The 27,589-nt window shown below is 39.1% G+C and overlaps 2 protein-coding genes across 2 annotated transcripts in view; one reads left to right on the plus strand and one right to left on the minus strand.

The window, feature by feature from the left end:
* Positions 1 to 27,589, plus strand: part of LOC134226453 (uncharacterized) — a 187,990-nt gene that overhangs the window by 90,449 nt on the left and 69,952 nt on the right.
* On the minus strand, positions 20,134 to 21,599 carry LOC134227948 (uncharacterized). The gene has a single exon (XM_062709661.1). The coding sequence runs from the start codon at positions 21,597 to 21,599 to the stop codon at positions 20,775 to 20,777; it is 825 nt and encodes a 274-aa protein (XP_062565645.1). The 3' UTR covers positions 20,134 to 20,774.

The raw sequence follows: 27,589 nt of genomic DNA on the forward strand, positions 1-27,589 counted from the left end.
TTTTGCTGTATATGTAATACTAAATTGAATGGCAGGACATCAAAACCAATATCAGAACTCGTTTTGGATATCAAATTAAGTAAACATAATCGATGATTTCACAACATTAAAACAAGTTATCGCTTTGCTTCTGCCAAATAGTCTTTTCGGTTCAACTACATATTCGGTGAAACAACTTTCAGCCTTGTGGTCTTCGGCCAAATGGCTTTCTGCCGAACGACTCTTCTCTGTTCAAATACACAATTTCAATGATATTTTTTTTTTAATTTCAACGGGAAATCCTTCGCAATTTTCACACGAAGTTTTTAGCCTAGTTTTCACGCAGAGCTTTCCCAAAATTTTAACAAGAAATTACATGAAATTTTCATGGAAATAATCGGTATCTTCACGAAAAATTCTCGGGAGTTTCATCGTGATGTTGTAGAGATCTATCAGTAAATTATACGGAACTTCCACTGCATCTTCGGAATTTCCACTTAAAATTGTGCGGATTTTTACAAATTTAAATCGTCGTGGAAAATTATAGATCAGCGGCGTGGAAATTTTTAAACGGCGGCACGCCAACGCAAAAATTTCGGCGGTGGTGGCGTGTCAAAAACTGTCGGCGGCGGCGGCGGCGTGGCGCGGCGGCGCATACCTCTACACTTGGCAAAATAGGACATTTGGCCGAATAGGATATTCTCATTTCTCACTGCTCACTGTAAAAAGTTAGAAGGGACAAGTGAGTAATGAGGCGTCCCTCTTCTTACTTCGCACTACTCACTTTTCAAAGAGAGATGTGAAAAATAAGCAGTGAAAAGTGAGACGCCTCACTCCTTACTTCGCGCTTCTTACTTTTTACAGGGAGAAGTAAGAAATGGGGAGTGAGAAGTGAGATGTCTCACTTATCACTCCTTATTTTTCACTTCTCTCTGTGAAAAGTGAGTAGGGAGACGTCTCACTTCTCACTCCTAATTTCTCACTGTAAAAAGTGAGAAGCGTGATGTGAGTAGTGAGACGTCTCACTGGTTTGTTCGGCCAAATGGCATTCAGCCGAATGGGATTAGGCCAAACGGCCCTTCCCCCATTTGATTACCAATCCGGAGAAAACGAGTTTGATTTTCGGTTTGGTTTACGATGTTTTCAAGTGGGAAACATTCCCGACTCGCTGAGCATAGTGTTTTCATTGGGGTTGCCAAACCTGATACAGATTTATGCAATGACAGACATAGAAAAGCTTTCAATTAATAACTGTGGAAATGGTGGGCACTAATCGCCGATTACCAGGGGCAAGGGGCGATTCGTTGAAAGTCATTTGGCCGAAGATCTAAAGTTGTTTGGCCGAATATTGCATTTGAACAAGCAAACCATTAGGGCGAATCCCATCTGACCGAAAGTCATCTGGCCGAAAATGTCATTTTGCCGAACGAGTCATATGTCCGAAAATATCGAATCGGTCACTTGGCTGAAAATGCCGTTTGGTCGAATTGGTCGTTTAGCTGATAAGTGATGTGACCAACAGAGTCTTTTAAACATTCATATGAACGCTAATAATTGGCTATTGGTAACTCGAATAAAACATATATTTTGTTAGTTTATCGTATGCAAATAACATTGCAAAATCTCACAAAATTGCACTATTGACAGAACAGGTTGTTTGTCAGCGATTAAACGATCGATCGCTCGAAACAAAAACAATCGCACATTCATTAATTTACTTATGGAACATCCAAAGATCTCGAAAACGTTCTGTGTCGCGACAAATCGCTTTTTTTTTACCGGAATCTCGCTTAATTTTTTTTTTACCGGGATCTCAGCAATTTGTTCATTTTTTACCGAGTTTCGCACATCCGATCCCCAGTAAATTGATGATTTTTGTCGAGATTTCTGTCACAAAAACACAAAATCAAGCTTCCGGTCTAAGGTGTTATTCGGTCAAGTGGAGTTTGGCCGAATAACTTTCGGTCGAACAGCCTTTCTTCGTTTTGTAGAGTTCCCAAAGAATGTATACACTTCTATTGGGGTTATTCGTCAAGCAATAAATATAAATCTTTAATTAATTTAATTTACAAAAAAAGGTAAGTAATCTTTAAGAAAAACAGGGTCTGAACCTCGTACAAAGGTACATTAATAAAAATGTATTTAATTAGCTATTTTGTAAACTTTTTTCCACAATGATTTTCATTTCGGGAAATAAACGCATATTCATATAACTGTTTAGTAATAAGCTGCCCGGTTATTTTGGGATACTCTTCCATCTCTTCCAAGTGTTCATAAAACAAAAATCATGTGGAGTACTTTATATGGGATACCAATATTTTCGCTCAAAAAGCTACTGGAAGCATCTGACAGTTAGTGACAGCTTCTCACTGGCAGCAGATGACGTTTTACATTTACATTTTTTCATCTTTGCAAGTCTCGTCCCAGCTTGTGACAACGGTGAACGCACCACAACGCCATTTTTACTGATGTTCTAGGTTCGAATCGGATTTCTACGAAGCATTCTGTACTTAATTCTACAATAACTGAATGAGTACCATTTAGTTCTTCATCGTATATGGTGCCAACTAACTGCAAATCACTGTTTTTCGACGTTTCTTTATACATTTTTTTCATATTAACTGTCGACGAGTTTAGCACCGCCCAGATGTTGGCCAATTTGGATGAATTGTTGTCCAGAGCTTCAGGATATCAAATAGAAAGGAATGAGATGACAATAAACAAAATTGAAAAGGTGTTTTTTGAGCCACCCTCATGGACATGCTGGGTTGATTCCGATTTAATACCAGGCATAGTTGACTTTGTAATTCAACTGATTTGAGCTCCATAAGAATTTGGGGAACCTTGAACATCTGCATTAAACTAATTTGAACGGCACATAATACTCAAGAGCTTCAGGGGCGTGCAAGGACATGCTGGGTAGATTTCCGTTATGTAGTTTGCTGTTTGAACTCATAATTCTAATGAATCCATCATAGCAGTATTCGACATGTGTAACCAAGAACATGTACTTTCCTTATTGAACACTTGTTCATTTAGTTAATAAAACGGATGTGATGATATTTGCATATGAAACTCAGTCACAAAATGAATCATCACACAAATGTATCATGCGTCTCCATACGCTTTTATGCTTTATGCTGCTGAACAGTTTTCAAAATCCGTACCAGGCAGGCCAATTTTTGCCTGAAAACACTCATGGGGCATTCAGATATCATAATATCATAGATTATGGTAATAATTTGGTATTTTAACTTATCTGAACATGCAATCATGCAAATATGCAAGTTCGATGTCAAAGGTGGAAAAAATGATAACTTCCGTTACGACCAACCTATAGAAGACATCAAGGGCTTATTCGAAAGAGAGTTTTACAAAGAATTCAGTTAGAGTTCAGTTTTATTCGGCAAACTTTTTCTATATCTTTTCAACAGTTTCGGACAATAATATCAACAATAATCTGTAAATATTATCATTTTTTACTAAATACATGAAAATTTCACATAAAATTCACTTCGATGCTTTTTTGACCCCAAAATCCCTTAAATTAAATTTCTTTTTTCTTCTTTTCTCTCAATTTTTTGATACAGTGTATGATCTGTGTATGTATGATAGACGCTAGTTCCAAACTCCTCAAATACACGTTCTTATTGGGTGTACTATGTACATAAAACGGTGTAAGGTTTGAAAATAAATTTTCTATTAATCGATTAGCATTTTTGTTTTGTAACGCCAAATTTTAAAGGGACAAAAATTTTTTGAATTTTTTATAAAAGTTATTTTTTTTATTTCGAGTGGGGTCTACCAAACCGATAATTGGATTCAGCCGCTTTCTAACGATCTAACGACAAAATTTGAGATAGCAACTCAGAAATTGGGGATGACGCCATTTACTCCACTTACTCATACATAACTTTTCTATATTTTACCCATTAATTATTTGATTTGTTGTGCAGTAGTCGTGGTCGGCCTGGAAACCCAGAAGGATGCCAGTTGGGGGTGGCAGTGATGATAATAAATTATGTTTTTTAGCGGTATTTCTGCTTAGACTCTCTATATTCATAGAAAAAGACTTGAATTCAACTACCTAATATTAATCTACTAAAGAAAACATTATCTACGTTTCTCACTACTCTTCTATGTTTAGTTGATTTATTATTCAAAGTAGGGTGCAATAAACGTATATTACATCCTTGATAACAAATAGTGAGAAGTAATTTTGTATTTTTTTTGCCACAGTAGCAATCATTAAATTAATCATTTTCTTTTCTTTTTATTTTACAGGTGAGATTTTCGCATGGATAATTTCAACGGTGAGACATTTAAAAAAAATCCTTTCCACTAAGAAGTAGTACTTTTCAGTACCTGATAAAGACATGAAGCGAAAGCTTGTGTGGTGTATTTGATGCTGCTTATACTTCATTCACGCAACGCTCAAGTCGTCCAACATATATAAAGCAATAAGAATGTAAGTCGTATTCCGAGTAGCTCGCTGTCTCAATTTTACCTTTTCTTTGTAAAAGTAGATAAAAAGATTGAGTGATAGATAAAAATTTTATTCTGGGGTTGTAAAACTTCGCTCTCTTGCTGCTGATTACTTTTATTCAAAAGAAGGAACATCGATAAGGTGACTTACGCTTGTATTCCAACAACAGCATGATATTACAACAGTAATCACTTGCTGCGATCGATATGCGTACCCATATTAAGCCAATCGTCACGCAACCGGTTTTACGGTCCCGCGCTCATTCAAAAGGGCTTCCCTCGGCTCTCGAGTCGAGTCGTCACACCAGTTCAGTGTACTTGAAACCTGATCATGATTTTACGATAAAGATGTGCTTTGCAGTTTGGGTCAACAGCATCAACAATGGTAACCCACAGCAGTGCGGCATCCACCGCACCGCCGGTTCGCCGGAGTAAAGGCGTCTCCAATGGGAGAGGGCGCTGGCTGGTTGCAGCCGGTCAGTTTGATGGTAGGTCGCAGTTCGCAGCCTCTGCCATCCATACGCTTGTTTTGGGACCAAACATGTAAAGCGAAATTATGTAACACACTGCGTTGAACGATCCATTGGACACAGAGTGCCGGCCAGGGCCGCCTGGAGATTGCCGCAGGGAGCACGTAGTTTTATTGGTACTGACGAACACACAAGATGTGCGCAATCTTTCCGATGTGATGCCAATGTGGATGTTTTGTGGAGTTCTGTTTTGGTTTTTTCGTTTATCAGCAAGAGGTATCGAAAAGTTGTGTATTCACTGCAAAGCATAACGAAATCAGTGATAGTGGAAATACGACTAACTGGCAGGGTTTGCAGAAATCGCTCTCAATAGATAACGAACAACGATAAAAGAGAGGCAAAAACTGTTCCGAATCATAACAAGCCATGATAACAAATTTATCAAACTTGTATACAAGTGCGAAAAAACAGAATCGGATAGGCAGCCCTCATAGAAAAATGGTGAATCTCGCTTTGTTTTCGCTCATTTCGTGTTGGTTACTGCACAGCTGTGTAGAACAAGTTGAAATGCATCATCAGAGCCAGTGCTCCCCGCATTTGGAGCTTTCTAAAACAAATTTATCATGGGGTATAGCCATTGGTGTAAATAAGGGGGGGGGGCGGGGGGGGGCCTGGCCCCCTCCAGACCTACTTGTGCCCCCCCCCCCCAGAAAATTTTGAAAAGTAATTCCAACTTAGTCAGTTTTTATTTCATTTACATATTTCCTACATATTTCTTAATTTTGATTATGAATTCTATAAACATATTTTTTGTTGCGTTATCACTAAGACCATTTGTTCAGCAAAGCATCAAAATATTTAAGTTGGACCCCCGGGAACATTTTCTCGATTTTTAAGCTAAAATCAATGCCGCTTCTAATTCAGTTGCTAGCTTAAAATAATAAATTTGTTCTGCATTTGTTTGACTAGTATCCTGGTCGCAGAAACATAAAACCATAATTGTATTAAGATATAAATATTTCTGTTCTATTAAACTACCATCCGCTTCAAAAAAGACTGAAGCAACTACATCAAAATGAGCACATGTACACAAATCCGGTCAATGCAATTTCGAACGACCATTCTTTCGAAAATCTTCAAGTTAATCGCAAGGTATGCCGCAAAACACTTGATCAAATTCCTATGGAGCTTTTTGCTCTCGCTATATAATTCTGGCACAGAAAGATATAAAATTATAAAACTTAAGAATCTTTGTTACAATGACAGAAAAATCAACAACGCATTCCATTGAAAGTATTAGGACAAAACTTAGGCAACCTTCGCACTCACAACAGAGATTGCATTAAAGAAATATTTTTATAGTCCTCAAAAGATCTTGTACCATTTAATTTTTTGGCGATTTCATAAGGATCATCGGAAAACTCTTTTGTGCCTGCTTTAGTTAGAATTTGTTTTTTAGGATATAAAAAAAATAGATTTAGAAACCAGTTCGTATCAGAAAACATTTCTTTTGCAGCACAATTCAGATCGATTTGGTTGCTTCTCAAGTCTCTTTGATTTTTGCAGAGAAATCTCTCACTTATTCAGAAAACCATAATAAAGCCTTCTCCTAACGTCAGTAACTACAAAAACCCTATGTTATTCTGGAATTTGATTTATGACTCATAATTTTATGACTCATGGAATTTATGACTCATAAAAAAACACTTTAGGATTCCAAATTTGTGTTCATCGGTACTTAACTATTTCAGCAAATAGCATACATTTTGGAATTGCATGAATACTTATATTGATTATGACAAAATTTCGTGGAATTTATTCCACATCTCATTTCATTTATTTAGTTAACATCTAAACAGATAACACTGAATCAACAATTTGACGCCACAATGCACGGTTCGAGGCCGCATCTCTCCATCCTCGGATACGCCCCACGCTCGCCAAGTCGTTCTGCACCTGGTCTGCCCATCTCGCTCGCTGCGCTCCACGCCGTCTCGTACCTGCCGGATCGGAAGCGAACACCATCTTCGCAGGGTTGCTGTCCGGCATTCTTGCAACATGTCCTACCCATCGTACCCTTCCGGCTTTAGCTACCTTCTGGATACTGGGTTCGCCGTAGAGTTGGGCGAGCTCATGGTTCATTCTTCGCCGCCACACACCGTCTTCTTGCACACCGCCAAAGATGGTCCTAAGCACCCGTCTCTCGAATACTCCGAGTGCTTGCAAGTCCTCCTCGAGCATTGTCCATGTTTCATGTCCGTAGAGGGCAACCGGTCTTATTAACGTCTTGTACATGACACATTTGGTGCGGTGGCGAATCTTTTTCGACCGCAGTTTCTTCTGGAGCCCGTAGTAGGCCCGACTTCCACAGATGATGCGCCTTCGTATTTCACGACTAACGTTGTTGTCAGCCGTTAGCAAGGATCCGAGGTAGACGAATTCCTCGACCACCTCGAAGGTATCCCCGTCTATCGTAACACTGCTTCCCAGGCGGGCCCTGTCGCGCTCGGTTCCGCCCACAAGCATGTACTTTGTCTTTGACGCATTCACCACCAGTCCAACTTTTGTTGCTTCACGTTTCAGGCGGGTGTACAGTTCTGCCACCTTTGCAAATGTTCGGCGGACAATGTCCATGTCATCCGCGAAGCAAATAAATTGACTGGATCTGTTGAAAATCGTACCCCGGCTGTTACACCCGGCTCTCCGCATGACACCTTCTAGCGCAATGTTGAACAACAGGCACGAAAGTCCATCACCTTGTCTTAGTCCCCGGCGCGATTCGAACGAACTGGAGTGTTCGCCCGAAATCTTCACACAGTTTTGCACATCATCCACCGTTGCTTTGATCAGTCTGGTAAGCTTCCCAGGGAAGCTGTTCTCGTCCATAATTTTCCATAGCTCTACGCGGTCTATACTGTCGTATGCCGCCTTGAAATCAACGAACAGATGGTGCGTTGGGACCTGGTATTCACGGCATTTTTGAAGGATTTGCCGTACAGTAAAGATCTGGTCCGTTGTCGAGCGGCCGTCAACGAAGCCGGCTTGATAACTTCCCACGAACTCGTTCACTAATGGTGACAGACGGCGGAAGATGATCTGGGATATCACTTTGTAGGCGGCATTAAGGATGGTGATCGCTCGAAAGTTCTCACACTCCAGTTTGTCGCCTTTCTTGTAGATGGGGCATATAACCCCTTCCTTCCACTCCTCCGGTAGCTGTTCGGTTTCCCAGATTCCGACTATCAGTTTGTGCAGGCAAGTGGCCAGCTTCTCCGGGCCCATCTTGATGAGCTCAGCTCCGATACCATCCTTACCAGCTGCTTTATTGGTCTTTAGCTGTTGAATGGCATCCTTAACTTCCCTCAAGGTGGGGGCTGGTTGGCTTCCATCGTCCGCTGAACTGACGTAGTCATCTCCTCCGCTGCCTTGACTTTCACTGCCTGTACTCTCAGCGCCATTCAGATGTTCCTCGTAGTGCTGCTTCCACATTTCGATCACCACACGTTCGTTCGTCAAGATGCTCCCATCCTTATCCCGGCACATTTCGGCTCGCGGCACGAAGCCTTTCCGGGATGCGTTGAGCTTCTGATAGAACTTGCGTGTATCTTGAGAACGGCACAGCTGTTCCATCTCCTCGCACTCCGCTTCTTCCAGGCTGCGTTTCTTCTCCTGAAAAAGGCGGGTCTGCTGTCTCCGCTTCCGTCTATAACGTTCCACGTTCTGCCGGGTACCTTGCTGCAGCGCGACCGCCCGCGCTGCGTCCTTCTCCTCCAGAATCTGTCTGCACTCTTCGTCGAACCAATCGTTCCGTCGACTTCGACCCATATACCCGACGTTGTTCTCCGCTGCGTCGTTAATGGCTGCTTTAACTGTACTCCAGCAGTCCTCAAGAGGGGCCCCATCGAGCTCACCCTCTTCCGGCAACGCTGCCTCGAGATGCTGCGCGTATGCAGTGGCGACATCAGGTTGCTTCAGTCGCTCTAGGTCGTACCGCGGCGGTCGTCGGTACCGAACATTGTTGATGACGGATAGTTTTGGGCGCAGTTTAACCATCACCAGATAATGGTCAGAGTCGATGTTAGCGCCACGATATGTCCTGACGTCGATAATGTCGGAGAAGTGCCGTCCATCAATCAGAACGTGGTCGATTTGTGATTCTGTCTGCAGTGGTGATCTCCAGGTGTACCGATACGGGAGGCTGTGTTGGAAGTTGGTGCTACGAATGGCCATATTCTTGGAGGCGGCGAAATCAATTAGTCGTAGGCCGTTTTCGTTCGTCAGCCGGTGAGCGCTGAACTTTCCAATAGTCGGTCTAAACTCCTCCTCTTGGCCAACCTGAGCGTTCAAATCTCCTATGATGATTTTGACGTCGTGTCTTGGGCAGCTGTCGTACTCACGTTCCAGCTGCGCGTAGAATGCGTCCTTATCATCATCAGTGCTTCCGGAGTGTGTATTCCACATCTAAAGTGTTTCAAAAATTTCAAGTTTCAAAAAAATCGAGATCTTTATGCATTAAGTAATCATGGAAATGCTTGAAAACTTTCAGAAATATACCGATATCATTTATAGATAATTCGAAGAAGATTCTTAAATCTTAGATTACACACTTATCCACATTTAGTAACATGGAGAAGACAAGTTGACACAGACACAGCGTTTTGAAGCAATCACAGCATCATTGGAAATCAATTGTATTATTCGCGATTTTTTTTATGTTAGTTCTAGGACGAATGAGCGATAAACTTAGTTAAACAATTTCTATTGCAATCCATGCGCACAGTGCTTTAAATCACCTTTGAAAATTACATCCCACCAGCTGGTGCCATGCCCCCCCCTAGACTGAGACTCTAGTTACGCCTATGGGTATAGCTTCCCAAATCAGATCACTATCATGACAACTTGCGGAAAAAGTCTCTCGTGGGATGCTACACATCGTAATATGTTTACAGATATGATAAGTGAGAGACTTGCTCATTCTGACTGGTATACATGGGAGACTTCATCTTCCTTAGAACCTGGGAAATTCTATTAAATCTTCATTATCACAATAGATCTAACAAATGGTCGCAGTGATTAAAATACCCAACAAGGAGAAAAAAAAATTAAATCTTCATCCAATTACCAAAAATATACATTATACTCTTAAACGTTTTCAACTATTTTCTTCTCGCAATTGAGGAAATTTTTCTATAAAAAAGACTATTCATCTTCCATTCCGGTCCTGTAAGACAGTGTGGAATGTTATGTTTTGCAATGTATAGGCGTTTTTAATTAGGAGAGATGAACGTAATTATTTGCATCCGTTTAATTTTAAAACTAAAGTAGGGCACTATCAGATTTTTTCGACAAGACCATACTTTGAAAATACACCTGATTACAAGATTTTTTAATATTTCACCAATTTGAAGACTTCTGTTTTGTGTTAATCGTGTGTTGTCTGATTTTTGTAACACACTCACTCTCATTTTGGGTTGTTCTTTTTGTTACTAAAATCTACCCAATTATTGACGATTAAAGGTTGCATGAAGAAGAAGAAGTCGAAGGATGATATTTGAAAAATATTGCACGGGGAAGCATACGGGAAGTTTTTTAAAACTCTTCTCAAAAATTCTAGGGGTAATTTAATTAAAAACGGTTAGCAGTACGGGGCTGGACTTTCCTTTTACTGCATAATAAACGCAATTTTTCGATTTCAAATATTATTTTATGATATCATACTTGATACACAGTATAAAAAGTGTCCAAACCCGTACTGCTTTCCGTTTTTAATTAAATTGCTTCTAGAATTTTTGAGAAGAGTTTTAAAAAAATTTCCTTGTGCTTCCCCGTGCAATATGTTTCAAATATCTCCTTCGACTTCTTCTTCTTCATGCAACCTTTAATCGCCAATAACTCATTTCTCATTAGGTACACTTGAGCGTGTATACTGATTCGATCCGGGAAGTCGAAGCCCCTATGCGACATCAGGAAAAAGTTTAGAGTAAGAGTGACGATGAAGGAAGTTTAAAACGGAATAAATAGGAAATTAAATTTAAAATGCATTTTTGCAATTCCTGATCATAATATCGGGTTTATAGTTCGTCTTTGAGTTATAAAACGGCCTACTTTTCCATACCAACGAAATGGATGCTTTTATGAACATTATGCAACTCAAATGGGTTGCATAATATTCATTATAGCACTCATTTGGGTGCTCTAATGAAAAACCAACACCAGAACAGTCGTTACGTGACTAAATTTTGCTAAATTAACTTGGGTAAGTGATCAAATAGTGTATTTTATGCGCCCCGTAATAAATTAAATAGTTTGGCGGTCATGACATCCAAAATTTCCAAAGGCAAGTACATCTATCGCTTCACGGCTCATTGAACTTTGCAATGTGGCACGGTAACAAGGAATCTGATTCTTCTCCGCAGCAACATTATTTATTGGCAAGAATGATCATGTGGAGAAAATTAGACTACAACTTTGGAACAGATTTATCAAATTTAAGTCCATTTTTCGTCATTGCAAAAAATAGCATGTGCAACTCGTTGCAAAAAGATGATTTTTTCAGCACGAGTTGTACGTTTATCCAACGAGGCTTGCCGAGTTGGATAAGTACTACGAGTGCTGAAAAAATCGAGTTGTTGCTTGTTGCACAAACTACTATTTTAAAACTCAGAACAGTATTTCATATATGATGTAACAAAAAGGATCTATGTAACCCATTTTCCATCAGTTTTGAAAACTAAAGGTTGTATTATGGTACTTGTATTTAATATTGCATACAAGAAAAAGCTGGATATAAACTCAAAGGCTATTGAATAGAACATTGCATGTTCGAATATTTACAGGGCGTATAGAATTCAAAATTTTTAGTTGTTAAATTATGCGTAACATTTTGGTCTTGTTGAAGTTAAAAAAAAATTCTTGCTAAATTAATAAATTTTGATATGAGTAGATTTCAAAATTCAATTGAACATAGCTAATTTTATATTTTTTTTTGTTGATTTTTATCGGTGATAAAAGGTGCATTCAATTTCCGTTTTTAATATCGATTCGACTTACTCCTTTCATGATTTATGATTTAATGTAAACTATGGCTTAAGTGCCTTAGAGTTTTTCCAATCTCTTCCAATTGAAGGAATTCTTGCTACGAAATTCTAAGAATTTCCAAAAGAATTTCAATTGTAATTTCTGAAGGAGTGCCCGAAGGAACTTACAGAAAAAGTTTCCTATATTCTTATTTTTTCCAAGAAATCTTTGAGAAACTTGGTAAGAAATTTTTTCGGATCCACCGGAAATTAATTCCAGAACATTCTAAGAATTCCTTCGAAATTTCCCTCAGGTATTCCTTAAGAACTTCCTATATGTATTCCTTCGGAAATTCTTCTAGACAAACTTTAAAAACATCTTAAAGAATTGTTTTAGAGATTCCTTTAGAAATATTTTTTTGCTTTTGAAATTCTTCTGTATTTATAGTTTCTTTAGCTTTTGGTGGATTTCAGAGTTTTTCTTATCAATTGACTCGTAAACTGTCCAGCAATTTTTCAAGCCCAATGATTTTCATGACGTAACTTTCACCACCTGTGGTTTATTATAAATCATTTCTGCGTACCTGTCAAGAATTTTGCAAGTCTATTCAACAAAAAAAAATACGAGTTCCGTTCAAGTATTTTCCCTTTCTAATGCGTAAACTGATTCATTTGACAAATTAAAAAATGAAAATAAAAAATTTCAGATTTTGTGACTTTTCCTATTTCACCACCAAAATTCACCAGGGGGTGATAAAACCGAGATATTACTGTAATTCGTTAAAGCCTACACTTAAGGACTATTCCTCATATTTTCATAACAATCTCTCTAAATGCACAAACATATTCAGCATACGAACAATTCTGGACCAACATTTAAAGAGGACGTTAAGGCCAATTATTGATGTAAACTACGTATAAGAAGAAAGTCTCGGTTACAGGGTGTAAAATAAAAATTACAAAAATGAGCACCGTCCTGAAATCTTGTAAGATTTTAAACGTTAATAGTGCCTTTATTGAATTTCGGAGATTTAAATACCTACCAATAGACTCGGAAACTCGCCACTAACTTGCCAGTTTTATTAAAAAAATTATTATTAACAGTAAACAAAATTCGCGGACCATTTGGGACCTCTTGAATTTGCATGAAACACTTCAAAGCATTTAATCGTCATTTAATATGCAATTTACTTTGAGATGCATTAACCACTTCAAGCCGAATCCAACAATCGGAGAATGGCATCATCGCAACTGCTAATTCCCCAGTTTTTTAAGTGAAAATTTAAAATTGTTGTTTACAATTTTTATATTTTGATGGACGCTAATTTTTTAGAAAACAACCAACATGATTTGAATGTGCGGAACAGTCTCAAAACTTATTAGCTTATTGATTGGTGCGCGATCGAACAGGTTTTAGATTTGCATTACAGTCTCCACGAGACTCGCTCTATTTCAGTGGTGCTCAGCACTTTGGGCGTTTTTTTCCTCAATTTGCTTCTCACTCAATAAAAATGAACTTCGACCATACAAATTAGCACTTGGTCGAAAGCTTTCAAATATATCTATCTGCTAAGGGTAATAAAACGGATATTGGTGTTAAATTCACTCCATACGAAACGATCAAAGCAAAACAAAGGTGCGGCCCGCGGGCCGCAGTGTAATTTTACTTTGATCAAGTCGTACGGAGTGATTTCGACACCAATATTCGTTTTAATACCCTCAGCTGATAGATATATTTGAAAGCTTTCGTCCAAGTACTAACTTGTTACAAGAAAGCTCTTTTTCATTTTGTGACAAGCAAATTAATGGGAAAAATGCTCAAAATGCTGAGCACCACTGCTCTATTTCATCCTGCTTTGTGTGGAAAAACTACACATTATCTCCCTACCCCATATATCCAACATCCCAGTGATTACTTGCAGAAGTGCAGATGACTCGTCGGTCAACATATTCCTACCCTTTCCTTAATTGATCTGCATTCGAACACGGCCGGCGTCCCTATTGCTTAATTTTGGTTCGCCAGTTTTTACACATTGAAGGTGATAATGTCCCACATATCATCTGTTACACCTGGCCTGGCAATAAAGCAGTAGCAACCGTGGGCAGCCAATCATACTTATGCTCAAATCAGTGATTTTTTAGATATAATTATGACAATTTGTTTAGACAATTTACTTGAAACCAAACTCAAACGGATGGGAAAAATCAAATTTTCAAAAAATCGAAGATGAACAAAACTCACCCGCGATCTTACTTTTAAATTATCAAGTGATAAAAACTCGCCAGCGATTAAGAATCGTTTGAAAATCGTATTTTGATTTGAAGCATTTACCGTTACATTTTGAACTATTTTTCCTTCTTCTTCTTATTCTTATTGGCATTACTTCCCCACACTGGGACAGAGCCGCCTCGCAGCTTAGTGTTCATTAAGCACTTCCACAGTTATTAACTGCGAGGTTTCTAAGCCAGGTTACCATTTTTGCATTCGTATATCATGAGGCTAGCACGATGATACTTTTATGCCCAGGGAAGTCGAGACAGTTTCCAATCCGAAAATTGCCTAGACCGGCACCGGGAATCGAACCCAGCCACCCTCAGCATGGTCTTGCTTTGTAGCCGCGCGTCTTGCCGCACGGCTAAGGAGGGCCCCCTATTTTTCCTTACTACCATGAAAACCTAACGCCAAATAAAAGATATAACGGGACTGTTGACAATAAGCTGATATTAGTAAAGATTAATGTTTGAATGAAAATCCTGTGTTTATTATCGTCTGAGTACACAATTTGAGAAGTTGTCGCCGACGACAACTGGTCTACTGTTTTCACGTAGAAAGTTTTCACATGAAAATTGCAATTATTATCGTCTGATAATGATTCAGCACAATACTGCAAACGATTTATGAATTCTTTAGTTATTTCATCGTAACTTCTTTAGGAATTGCATCGGAAATTTCTTTGATTTCAATTTATTTCAGAAATCCCTAAAGGAAATTTTATCAGGTATTTTTTTGGAAATTCCTCTGATAATGTCATCAGAAGTTCCTTCAGACATTCCTTTGGAAATTACTTCAGGAACTATAAAAAAATCAAACCTTCGGAGATTCTTTCAGAAATTCCATAGAAACTGCTTTAGAGACACATTCGAGAATCTATTTTAAATTTCTTTAGGAATTCTTTTGAGAAAATCTACTAATTGTTTTTGGAATTTTTTATATTATGTCTTTAGGAATTTCTTTAGGAATTCTGTCGGAAATTCCCTTAATCAAATCAAAAGCTAATTGTTCCTTCTGAAATTCCTTTTGCAATTCATTCTGGAATAATTTGGGAAATTCTACCAAGAATTCGTTTGGACAGTCTTTTATTGATTCGTTGGGAAAATTCTCCGGAAATTTCGTACATTTTTAAAGGATTTTTTAAAGGAATTCTCAAAGGAATTTAAGAAGAAACTCCTAATGGATTTCTCGAATGTATACCAAGATTTCTTCGCGAATTGTTCCGAATCAATTTGGGAAATTCTCCATGAACTCCTTCACCAGGATTTCTTTCCAAAATGGCGAAATGTTTTTTTTTGCGTATAGGTCGGAACTATAAATGAACCATTTGTTTGAGAAACTGCGTATGTAACATTTTTGGCCAAAATGAGATTTTCAAATATTCTCAATCCTCGTCCAAAAATACGTATTCTGGCAAAAAATACAAAAAAAAAATTTGTTCAGGAATGTATGATTTTTTTTCGTTTGTTTGAGAAACTACATATGTCCACGCACTTTGAAGAGCAATTGTGCAGTTCTGCTTACTGTTTAAACACTGGAAGTGCCCCAGGGTGTCAAGTTTTGCCAAAACCTATTGATCTGTATCGAAGAAATCGAATGAATCGGTGCCAATTTGTTCAAAAACAGTTTTTTGTTGTTTTTTCGAAATTGTGTTAAATGGATATATGCAGTTTCTCAAGCAAATGATTCAAATGTACAATACAATTTCAATTGTATGATTTTATTGAAACATTTATTCTTTTGAAGCGATTTCACTCATTATGTATTGGTCATCGGGCTAACTATCGAGAAAAGCTAATGGATTACATATTTAACGATTATTCTGATCACAGTACGAGCTGCCTTCAAAAATTCATCTTGGATTTTTTTCGGAAATTTCTCTAGAAAATATTTTGGAAGCTTCTCCAATTTTTATCGAATTTGGAGGAAAATCGATTTTTTTTTCGATACCATTTTGGCGTATATATGACACGTATAGTGACACGTCAAGAGTGATGCATATTTTAATGCCACATGTTAGGGTACAAAAGTAGGCATGCTGAGACCGTAGAGCATCGTCTCAGTTTAGCTTGTGCGAAGATAGTAGTGACGACACATATTTACATTCAAACTGAATGTTTATATACGTGCTGAGCCTGCCTTGTTTTTTGTATACCGTGAAAAGCATCCTATGATTGAATCAAAACTAATAAACTGACATAGTAAACCTGATTATTTGTATATTACTACATATTAACTGTTGGGTGTGATATCATTTTATAACTGGCTCCATCCATATACTCCGACCAAATCCTGTAATTCAGGTAACCAACTCCATCGAAAAAAAAGCTATGTTACCTAGAAAATATTCCCATTTATTTGCTTTTGAATTGTTTTTAATTTAAATTAAAATATTGGCGCAATCTTGATAAAATTATAACATGTAAAGAAAAAGTACCGGACTTGTACACTTTTTGACTATTTACTAAAACTGCAATATCTCAGCCCCAGAACAACATTTCCTGGATCTTTTTTTTATGAAAATACTCCTTATAAATAGCTCTTTCTAGTATGTATTTTTTTCTGAACGAAAAAAATATATTTTTTGTGTGAGGATGAAATAACTTCGAAAATTAGTCAAAAAAATGTAAACCGTCTAAGACGAATTAAGTACTGTCCATTTAAGTCGAGTCAAGTACAAGACACTGAAGACGACCACACAGTTGTGGTCGAAATACGTATCTGCAAAGATAACGAAAATTAACTGGTGGAATTAAATGGACAGTACTTAATTCGTCTTAGACGGTTTAATACATTCCACTAAAAGAGCTTAATATATTTTTCCAAAAAAATGTGTTCTTTTCGATATTTAAAAAGTTCTGCAGACTGTAAAAGCGCATAATACTCGTCCACAAACGAATTTGCGAGTAACTTCAAAATAGGTTGTTTTCATATTCTCCACCATTGTTTTCAACAGTATAAAGGCAGAAAAATTCCGCCGATAACTTTTTCTGGTTTCTGAGGCATTTGACACATAGACATGTTTGAATACAATAGTAACATACTCTGTTTTTTGTTATTCACTCGTTCATTTGGTAGGCTCAAATGCTGTAGGGCGTTACGGAGCCGATTAAAAAAAAACTTTTTAATACAATTTTGCAGCATAACCCTCAAATAATAATGTTAGTTTGGGGCATCTGCTGCTCATTTAAATCTCTACAAAACATAGCGCATGCTCCATTATCTTTCATCTCCTTCCCACTAACCAACCTCATGAAAAATCTAAATATCAATTGTATTGAATTTGGCGATTGCATTGACAACATATATGCAAATCTCGATATAACCTAAATACATCATAGTTGATATTATGTAGACAAGCTGAAGCAAAGAAATAATATGAGGTAGGGGATAAAACGGACAAGTGCCACTTCTAGCTAAATAGAAACAATTCGAATAAGCAGTCTACTTGGACTTGAGTGAAGTAACCACTTGAGGCAACCTTGTACATAGGACCAAAACAGGAAATAGAAAGAAACATTTCCTCTCCAAAAATAATCGATTCTATGTTATTGTAAGATGAAGATGATTTAACAAACAATTTTAGAAACGACCCATAAGGGTGCAAAAGCAATAGCCAGACTTTTGTTTAATAAATTTCAAATTTTCCGATGCAACTGATGTTATGCGTGAGTAATCAGTGTTGATTGTACGTTCTGGGTAGCTTTCGTTGCTAAAAATATAATAAACTTGTGAAATGGGAGCTGAAAATCTAATGTTTTGTTTTGAATCGATTAATGTTTACCTTTCTGTAATAGGCCCTCATCAAATGCAACGCGAGATTTTTCATTTTTCACGTTTCCCACGCGAATTAAGGACAAAAGTGAGTGAAAAAATGAACTGTCATGGAGCTGTCGCTTATGTATCAGTTTATAATTCCATTTTTGAACATATCAAGAAAGGTGATTTATCACTGGTAGGTGAATTTGCACCTGTGGAAATGTTCGAAAATCGATTGTTACTACGTTTTTGCATCATAAATTCAAAACCTACCAGAAAATGCCGAAATATAATTTTGGCCAGGATTTTAGTCCAGTTACCCCTTAGTGCATCGTAAAAGATTATTGAAACCAAAAAAAGAGGCTCATAGAATTTTGATTGTATATAAAAACTTCAACATTGTCCTATTGTACGGACTTTTTTTTAGTGATTTTTTTCAAGCAAATGGATTTACTTTAACAAAATACATACTGCGATCTACCGAAACCATCCTTACCAAATTTCTTGGAAGACTTTCCACCAACTGCATCATCACATTTTCCATAAGCGAATGAATTCAAAACATAAGTAACTACTTATTCCACAACACTAATTGATGAAAGCGTTAAACTGATGTTTAAAATGCCTGCCGATGGTTTCAAAGATATGTCGATCGTGTGGTGTTTGACGAATACTTTCTGCTGCTAAGCCAGGAATATCGCAATCCACGGTAACGTCCGTTCTCGTTTCATCAATGCGCGAAGTCTTTATTTGTACGTATTCTTCCTTCTGCAGATCCAGGCAGCAGTTTCCCATCAGTCTCATAATTCGGCTTTAGATCTTCAATTATTTATGAGGTGAAAAAAAAAATTTCAAACTTCCATTTACTTCCACTATAATCACTAATGTATCATCAGATACGTATTTTGTTTTCTACTTGAAAACTTCTTCAGTGTTTTGTTATCGACTCAAAAACACTGTAGTCGATAACAAAACACTGAAGAAGTTTTCAAGTAGAAAACGAAATACGTATCTGATGATACATTAGTGATTATAGTGGAAGTAAATAGAAGTTTGAAATTTTTTTTACCTTGTAACATTTTCCCCTAAGACGCTCAATATTAATTATTTAATTATTTATGTAAAGTAAGGACTACTAAAATTTACAAGATTTGGCAGGAGGTAAAAACATCACGTCCCATTGCATCAAGATTTCTGTCTTCAGTGATCAAATTATATTTATGAATGGGTATCGGGAAAAACTGACAACATTTTTATCGGCGCGCTTGAAATTCTCCGGCGGTGCGGAGAAATTTGTAACGGTGCGCCGATCGAAAATGGTCAGACTCAGAATAGTGTGGTTCGAAATACAGCTTTTTTTAAAATTCGCATTATAATCAAGTGCAATCAGAAGAAAGTACCTAAATCAGATCAAATTAGTTAAGTTTTAATCGCTACATCGGGCTTCAGAAACGGCCGGTTTGGTTCACGACAACCTTTAGGTGAATAAATCTGGATTCCTTACTTTTCGTTTCGCTGGAAATATCGCGCATTTTCGTCAGTGACGAATAAAAAACTGGTTCGTCATTGCGCATTGCCTGACCGAAGACGAACTGGGCTGGACGAGAGGGTGGGCTAATTTTTACGGTAAACCGAGTTTTTTTTTCTTTGATAATACAATTTAATGCAAATTAGCGGGTTTGTGTGTGTAATATGCAACAACAGAGGGTCCGAGTCCAGTGCGGTGAATGATCCGATGGGCGGCCTGGCGGGTAATTCGGTCGTGACTATCATCGGGTGCTTTGCTCATTTTCTGTGAATGAAGTTTGCTGTGTGCGAGGTTTGCTTAAGGCGAGTTAAAAATAATTGATGTTTGATAAATATTGGGGCAACTTTGGCAAGGTTCGTCGAATGCAGTGGCCTTGGGCGTGCTAATCCGATGATCAAATATCAAAATTGCGATAGAAGCACGTAACACTGTTTATCGTTAAAACTCGAAAAGACCTTGAAAATAAATTAGATTTTCTCATGATATCAGGCAAATAGATTTTATTTACGCTTCACCTCAAGACAGTTTTGTTATTTTCTTCAAAGTTTCAAGTACCTGGACTAACGGCCAAAACATTTTATTCTAAGGATATTGAAACACTAAGAGTAAAACATGTTATAACGTTGCCTCTGTATACTTTTTGCTCTATAGAGCACCAGCACGGCCGTGATTGGATTTGTGACTCAGGATTGTGCGTGCTGAAAGGTTTAATTTAATCAAAGTTCAGGAGAAACATTGTGAGTCTATATATCTTGAAGCATAAATCGTAAAAGGATTTCAATGAAATCGGGAAAATTCCACCGCAGTTGAACTTTCCACACTGGGTCGCATTCAGTTGTATAATCATGAGAGTTGTGCGGAACTGTATGTGCTCTGAGTGATGGTCCAGAAAATATTTGGTCAAAAAATACATCTGTGCTACAGAATCAGCTATTTGTTCCATCTGTAATAGAATGATCCCAAGGGGCAATTGAAATGCATCAAACACTGCAATATAGGTACCTTTTCTTCAATGCTATTAACTAAAGAACTCCACCAGTAGCACTCCACGACGAAGCAAGCAGCTGATATTATCACAGCAATGGTTATGAACGTCACCCCGCTGTGTACCATCAGAAACAACGGTACTGAAACCATAACCAATGAACAGAAGTAGATCAACGCGTATATGTGTCCGACGACTGGTTGTAGTAAGCCCATGTGTCTAAAAAATCAAAATAAAAGAGGAAATAATACATAATTCAATATGATTGGGAACGCTGGACTTACTTCATAACTTCAACGTGTTGTTCCACCATTTCTCCAAGTATTTGCTTGATATACTTTCGTTGTGCACATTGTGCTCCAACCTGTTCTTCAAAAACACCATCTTTAACCCGTTTTGCGATTGTACTAAACCCATGGTTGATAATCGTAAGCTCACTTCGCAAACCAACCAAAAGTGGCATGACTTTTAGTGTGCAAACAAAATAACGGCCACACCAGAAGAACGAAATGTTACAGATGTAGAATATTTGTAGCATTTGTGTAATGCAGATTCCGTATTGGCGAAACGGTTCTGGTATTCCAACGATTTCTTCCCGAGCAGAGCTTGGTATAAATACCAATATTTGATCACATATCACAAGGATCAAAATTATGGGGAACATTTTCCCAGCAATCTTAGTGCCGTTGCTACGAACATACGCGTCATAAATGTCATCACCGGAGACGCCGTGCTTGCTGTCAATGAACTCCTGAACTCGTTGAATAATTTCCCGATGATGTGAAAGCATGAGTACCTTGATATGTATCGTACACAATCCGAAAATCACCACGATTGGCCCGAGTTGTTCATTGAAGTCGCGCTGGTCGTAAAAGCTGAACACCACGATCGTTGCCGCCATTAGGAACTGATAGAACCCCAAGGCGCAAATCAGCGACCAGCAGTAGCGTTTCCATGATGAAGCCGTATTCGCCGGACGAACCAATCCCGAGACTATTAAAACCACGTCTCGGCACCAGTTGAAATCCCCATTACTAAAAAGTAACTTCAACGCGATGCGGAGGGATTTAGCTTGGGCGGTGGCACTCGCAAAGTTGACTATCATTGTCGCGTCACACTTTTGAAATAAACTGTGTATTGGCGACATTGTGGTACTGGTCATTTGTTTGGACGTCTAAGGTGTTGATGATTAAGGCAGACTGCCCTCTAATTAAGTTTTATCGTTCTAGAACTTTCCCGAGGATGTTGGTGTGGATGTACGGCACGTGCTAAAGAATACGGGCGGGGTTGAAACAGTTACAGCACCTGTAGCAAAATCGGGTGAAATATTAAACTGTTGTGGGGCAAACCATTTCCACCCTAACAGTGGCGTAGCCAGAAAAAGGGGGGGGGGGGATGGTTCTGAACATTTTTTTTTGGAAAAAAAAATTTGTCCTACAAATTTTGTCTCTGGGGGGGGGGGTTATGTCCAAAACCACCCCCGTGGCTTCGCCACTGCACTCTAATAAACTTGCATAGGGGAACTGTTCCGATCTCCATCTCACTGTACATATATCCATCTCATCGCTAAACAAAGAAATACGGCACCAAATTTGTCGCTTCTTTTTGTCAACATGCGTGCTCACTGCTGAAAAAAATCACAAAAATAATAAACAAACACAATTCCTTTCCTTTGCTTTGTTTTTGATGGGATGGAAATAGGAGCTATGAGATGAAGTGGCGAACCGTTCCCCTACTTACTTCCCTATAAACACTCGTCACTTCAAGAATATGCCACACTTAACAATGAATCAATTGTCTACACGTGGCTCAAAGGATAATTAAACGTCATAAATTCTAATTATCACAAATCCAAAAACACCTTTTTTGCTGAATAGTTGGTTTTTAGAGGGCGTGACGACGTACTATGAAAACATTGCTCGGATGTTGAAAAAAATGCTATATTTGGATCAAGTCGAGCGAAGGTTTTGTCTAGATCGTTGTGATTAACATGAATCTATTCAGTTTTGACTTTCGCAGCTTAGTGTCATCGAATTACAATTGTTTCAATGTCACAAATAATGTAATATATTGTATTCATATTAGACATGTGGGAGTCAGGATTTATGAAATTAAACTAATTGAGACATGGTCGAGTACGGTTTTCGCAATCCCGTGGCAAGAAATGCTTCTGGACGTGGCTAACATCCCAATGCACGTAAAGCATAATTTTCAGGCGGGTGCTAAGCTGTCAAATATTTGTTGCCTCCAATCGAGCGAATGCCGACGGCACTAACACTACGCCGTACTCTATGAAAAATAAACACTGCAGTGAGTTAGAATGTTCTGAAATGCACAAAGTTTGGATAATGCAAGAAACAACTGTTTCTGCTCAGCACAGAGTTTCTTCTACCAACATAATTATTTATCTGCATATTTCGCGTAAGGAATAAAGTGAAAGCACTACATATTTACGGATTTGGTGTATTTTTGTTCGCTGTAATCTTTAATTTAATATGTACTTTCGACACCACTCTCTCTTGTAAAAACGGTAAACAATACAATTTTTTACAAATACCACCACAATTTATAATAGTATATGAGCATTTTGACATTGGAGTATAAATTTATGCGCCAAATAAGAGGGTACTGTCATACTTGCCAAACTCCATATGAAAAAAATCCGTTGTCGCCCCTCTAATAATTTTGCAAAGCGTTGCTCATAAAAAATTAGGTAATGAATATTGTGCAGTTTGCATCCCCAGGCTATTTCAACTGTTAAGCTCATCGCAGTATAAATTAAACAATGTTAATTGTCGTTAGTCCGAGACTAGCGTAACAAGTTCACTTGATTGCTGCTATTGTAACTCGATGATATTTCGTTAAGACGCCGTCATTTAGAATAAGTTTTCAACACCTGATGTACCGGGATCGCAACAGACAATCAAGTTGAATGCTGCCCCTATCGGCGACAGCAACTCAATGATTTACCTACATTCGGCTAAGTGTTGCCGTCAGCCACAGCCAATCGATAATTCTCTTTTCGCTGGGACCGCTGCTATCGGCGTCATCATTACGACAGCTGCTGTGCGGTCCTCTTGTCTGCTTTCCGTGTAGTCTTGATACAACTGATGGATTAGAGCTCAACTCGTAAGTTGCACGATTTTGATGTCTGTGCTTGCGATGCACCTACGGAATTGGTTGGTTTACCGATTTTTAACAAAAAAAAAAATTTAAGAGCTCGTCGATCGATTGTGGCCTGGCTGAGCAAATACTGCTTCAATGGCTTAGAAATTTTCATGTATATTTTTACCTTATGCAACAGTTGGCTGGTGCCATCTCAAACTTGTAGAGAATATCAATCATATCGATAATATTCATATTTTTAGAAAAGTGGTGGTATTTCGTTGCCAGAAAACTCATGGCGTTTTTGTAGCTGGCTGCTCTTAGGGAACAACTCATCACGCATCGGTGAATCAGCATCTTCTTGGCTTCCGGGCTTCTTAAGAGGGGACTTTCGGGCCTCTTGAAAGGAGGCTTCCGGACCTCTAGTAAGCAGGCTTGCGGGCTTCTTACGACGGGGCTTTGGAGCCTCTTGGAAGGTAGCTTCTGGGACTCTTGAAAGGAGGACTCTGAATCTCTTGACAGGAGGTTTCCAAACTTTTTGAAAAGAGGCTTCCAATCCTCTTGAAAGGAGTACTCCAAAGTAGCTTAGTAAGGAAAGCATCTGTCTGGCGTACTGGTTTCGTGGAACAAACCCCACCGAAGAAAGTGGTTACCCTTTAACTCTTTTTCCGAACTAAAGCTATCACATGTTGAGCATATGCATGAATCGAGTTTCAGTTATAGTAATACTTTAAAGTGCTTAGAAGCAGGCTTTCGAGAAGCGTGGAAAGATGCTTCCAATCCACGTGCAACGAAACAACTGAGATTTTCAGAAAAAAACTTTCATGTCTTTCAAATGGAAGCTTCCAAACGTGTTCATTCTAATCTAAAGCATTCAACATTTTGTTTCGATCTGGTAGATTATATAGAAGATTTTTTAAATTTGTTCATTCGTCGTTCTGTCCTTTTGATCTTTTGTCCCACAGCCCTTCATCCACTGTGCTGGTTGTGGAGGGCAGGATTCAATAGTCTCTGAGTTACTGATCGCCATGCATATTATGTACAAGACAAAATTCTGAAATAAAACAGATTATACATACATATATCAAAACTTTATCTATAGGTTTTGATCCAAATTTTAAAATGTCCGCCATTATGCATTTTTGTCTGAGGTACCCTCTGGGCCCCCTGGCACGGCAAATGCTGGGTAAAGCGTACCATTGGTACTTCGCGTACCTGAAGGAATAAAATAGACCCATCTCGTGGTCTTTAGCTTCTTACCCAGCAACTCCTATCCCTACCTCCCCGTGGTGCTGGCCGGGATACGTACAACCTTAGGGAAGGTCGAGTAGCCAATCCCGGTGGGAACTTCGGCCGTATGCTGACAGGGAAGGGGGGTTTGCTCCTTTCCGGAGGTGCAAATCTTACTGGGCGTTTGTTCTCCATATAAAGATCGGCTCACAACAGCGTCTGTTCTCCATGTTAGGGGCGGCTGATCATCGTTCGAGTGCCAGCGAGGGACTCTAAGTGAAACTGTGTACCATGGTCCATCGGAAATAAGGAGGAATGGGAGAATGGGAGAAATGGAATTTAGGGGGTTTGGTGTCAGGCCCTGCAAGCCAGCCTTTAAAACAACATACGCAACGAATAATTAACAAGAGAGTACGGACCGGAACCATCGGCGAAGACCACTGCGATGAAAAGGGACTAGCGATTGGAAACTCGGTTCGTGGAACTGCAAATCTCTCAACTTCATCGGGAGCTCACGCATACTCGCCAATGTGCTCAAGGACCGTGGATTCAGCTTCGCACTATGGGGAAAGGGGTGGCCATTAATCGGAAAGTTTACTATCTCCAATTTTTCTAATTTATATTCATATGAAAGTATATACCCTAGATAAGAGAATCGGAAAATATTGAAGCACTATGTTTATTTAGTCAAAAGATATGGGCTAGCGAAGTGAAAAAAGCTGATGAAAATGAAAAATCATTCCTTACATTGATTTGTATGTTATGAAGTCAATTTTTCTCCAAATATAAGGTTTTATATATCATTCCAAAGCTTAAAACCTTAGCTTTTCGATAACTTGGTTTGTTTTGCACGCGAAGATTGTTATCAAAAAGTTGTAGAAGAAAAACTTTAATTATCATAATTCTCGCTATAAAATGGTCCCGCAAACCTAATGTCCCCAAATGTCCCCTCATCTGTGAATGGGGGATTGAAATATAACTCTAGTACCACCTTTTAGTGAGTGATTTGCTTGCGCATATTTGCGCATTTATGAGAACGCTGCTATGAAAGTTACCTATACCTCGTTATGATTAGAAAATGAACAATATTATTACTAGAAATATAGTTATTTGCTATTTCATGCATGTTGTATTGGAAACAAACAAAAAAAAAATGCTCCAAAAAATTGAAAAAAAAAAAAATTTCGAGGGTTACATTTTTGAAGGGTTAACGATGGCCCTTAAAGGTTCTTAAATATTTCTTCACATAATATATGTTGCGTAGAAACAGTTTTCATTAAAAAAATATTTTTGGCCGCCCACTTGTATGAGAATGTCCCATAGTGCATCGTAGCGCTGTAGGAGGTTTGTTGGAAGGGATCAATGGTGCGAACGTTTAGAGGTAATCATTCCATCTACCAGAGCTGCAGCAACACACATGAGTTGGGAACAGCTTTCATAGTGATGAATGCGATATGGGGTGGCCGGGTGGTGGCCGATCAATGAAATAATATGCAGGTTGAGGATTAAAGGCCGGTTCTTCAACTTCAGCATAATCAACGTCCATAGCCTACACTCCGGAAGCACTGATGATAATAAGGATGCATTCTACGCGCAGCTGGAACGTGAGTACGACAGCTGCCCAAGCCACGACGTCAAAATCATCACAGGAGATTTGAACGCTCAGGTTGGCTAAGAGGAGGAGTTTAGACCGACTATTGGAAAGTTCAGCGCTCACCGGCTGACGAACGAAAACGGCCTACGACTAATTGATTTCGCTGCCTCCAAGAATATGGCCATTCGCAGCACCTACTTCCAACACAGCCTTCGTATCGATACACCTGGAGATCACCACTGTAGACAGAATCACAAATCGACCATGTTCTGATTGATGAACGTCACTTCTCCGACATTGTCGACGTCAGGACATATCGTGGCGCTAACATCGACCTTGACCACTATCTGGTGACTGGTTAAACTGCGCCCAAAACTATCCGTCATCAACAATTTTCGGTACCGACGAGCGCCGCGGTACGACCTAGAGCGACTGAAGCAACCTGATATCGCCACTGCATACGCGCAGCATCTCGAGGCAGCGTTGCCGGAAGAGGGTGAGCTCGAAGGGGCCCCTCTTGAGGACTGCTAGAATACAGTCAAAGCAGCTATTAACGACGCAGCGGAGAACAACGTCGGGTATATGGAACGAAGTAGACGAAATGATTGGTTCGACAAAGAGTGCAGACAGATTCAGGAAGAGAAGGACGCAGCGCGGGCGGTCGCGCTGCAGCAAGGTACCCGGCAGAATGTGGAACGTTATAGACGGAAGCGGAGACAGCAGACCCGCCTTTTTCAGGAGAAGAAACGCCGCCTGGAAGAAGCGGAGTGCGAGGAGATGGAACAGCTGTGCCGTTCTCAAGATACACGCAAGTTCTATAAGAAGCTCAACGCATCCCGCAAAGGCTTCGTGCCGCGAGCCGAAATGTGCCGGGATAAGGATGGGAGCATCTTGACGGACGAACGTGTAGTGATCGAAAGGTGGAAGCAACACTACGAGGAACATCTGAATGGCGCTGAGAGTACAGGCAGTGAAAGTCAAGGCAGCGGAGGAGATGACTACGTCAGTTCAGCGGACGATGGAAGCCAACCAGCCCCACCTTGAGGGAAGTTAAGGATGCCATTCAACAGCTAAAGACCAATAAAGCAGCTGGTAAGGATGGTATCGGAGCTGAGCTCATCAAGATGGCCCCGGAAAAGCTGGCCACTTGCCTGCACAAACTGATA

Source organism: Armigeres subalbatus, chromosome 3 (genome assembly GCF_024139115.2).
Source record: "Armigeres subalbatus isolate Guangzhou_Male chromosome 3, GZ_Asu_2, whole genome shotgun sequence".
In the NCBI taxonomy this organism is placed as follows: Eukaryota; Metazoa; Arthropoda; class Insecta; order Diptera; family Culicidae; genus Armigeres; species Armigeres subalbatus.

Bases quoted from the DNA above. Each gene is read 5' to 3' on its own strand.
- LOC134227948 (XM_062709661.1), bottom strand. From the start codon at position 21,599: ATGATAGTCAACTTTGCGAGTGCCACCGCCCAAGCTAAATCCCTCCGC.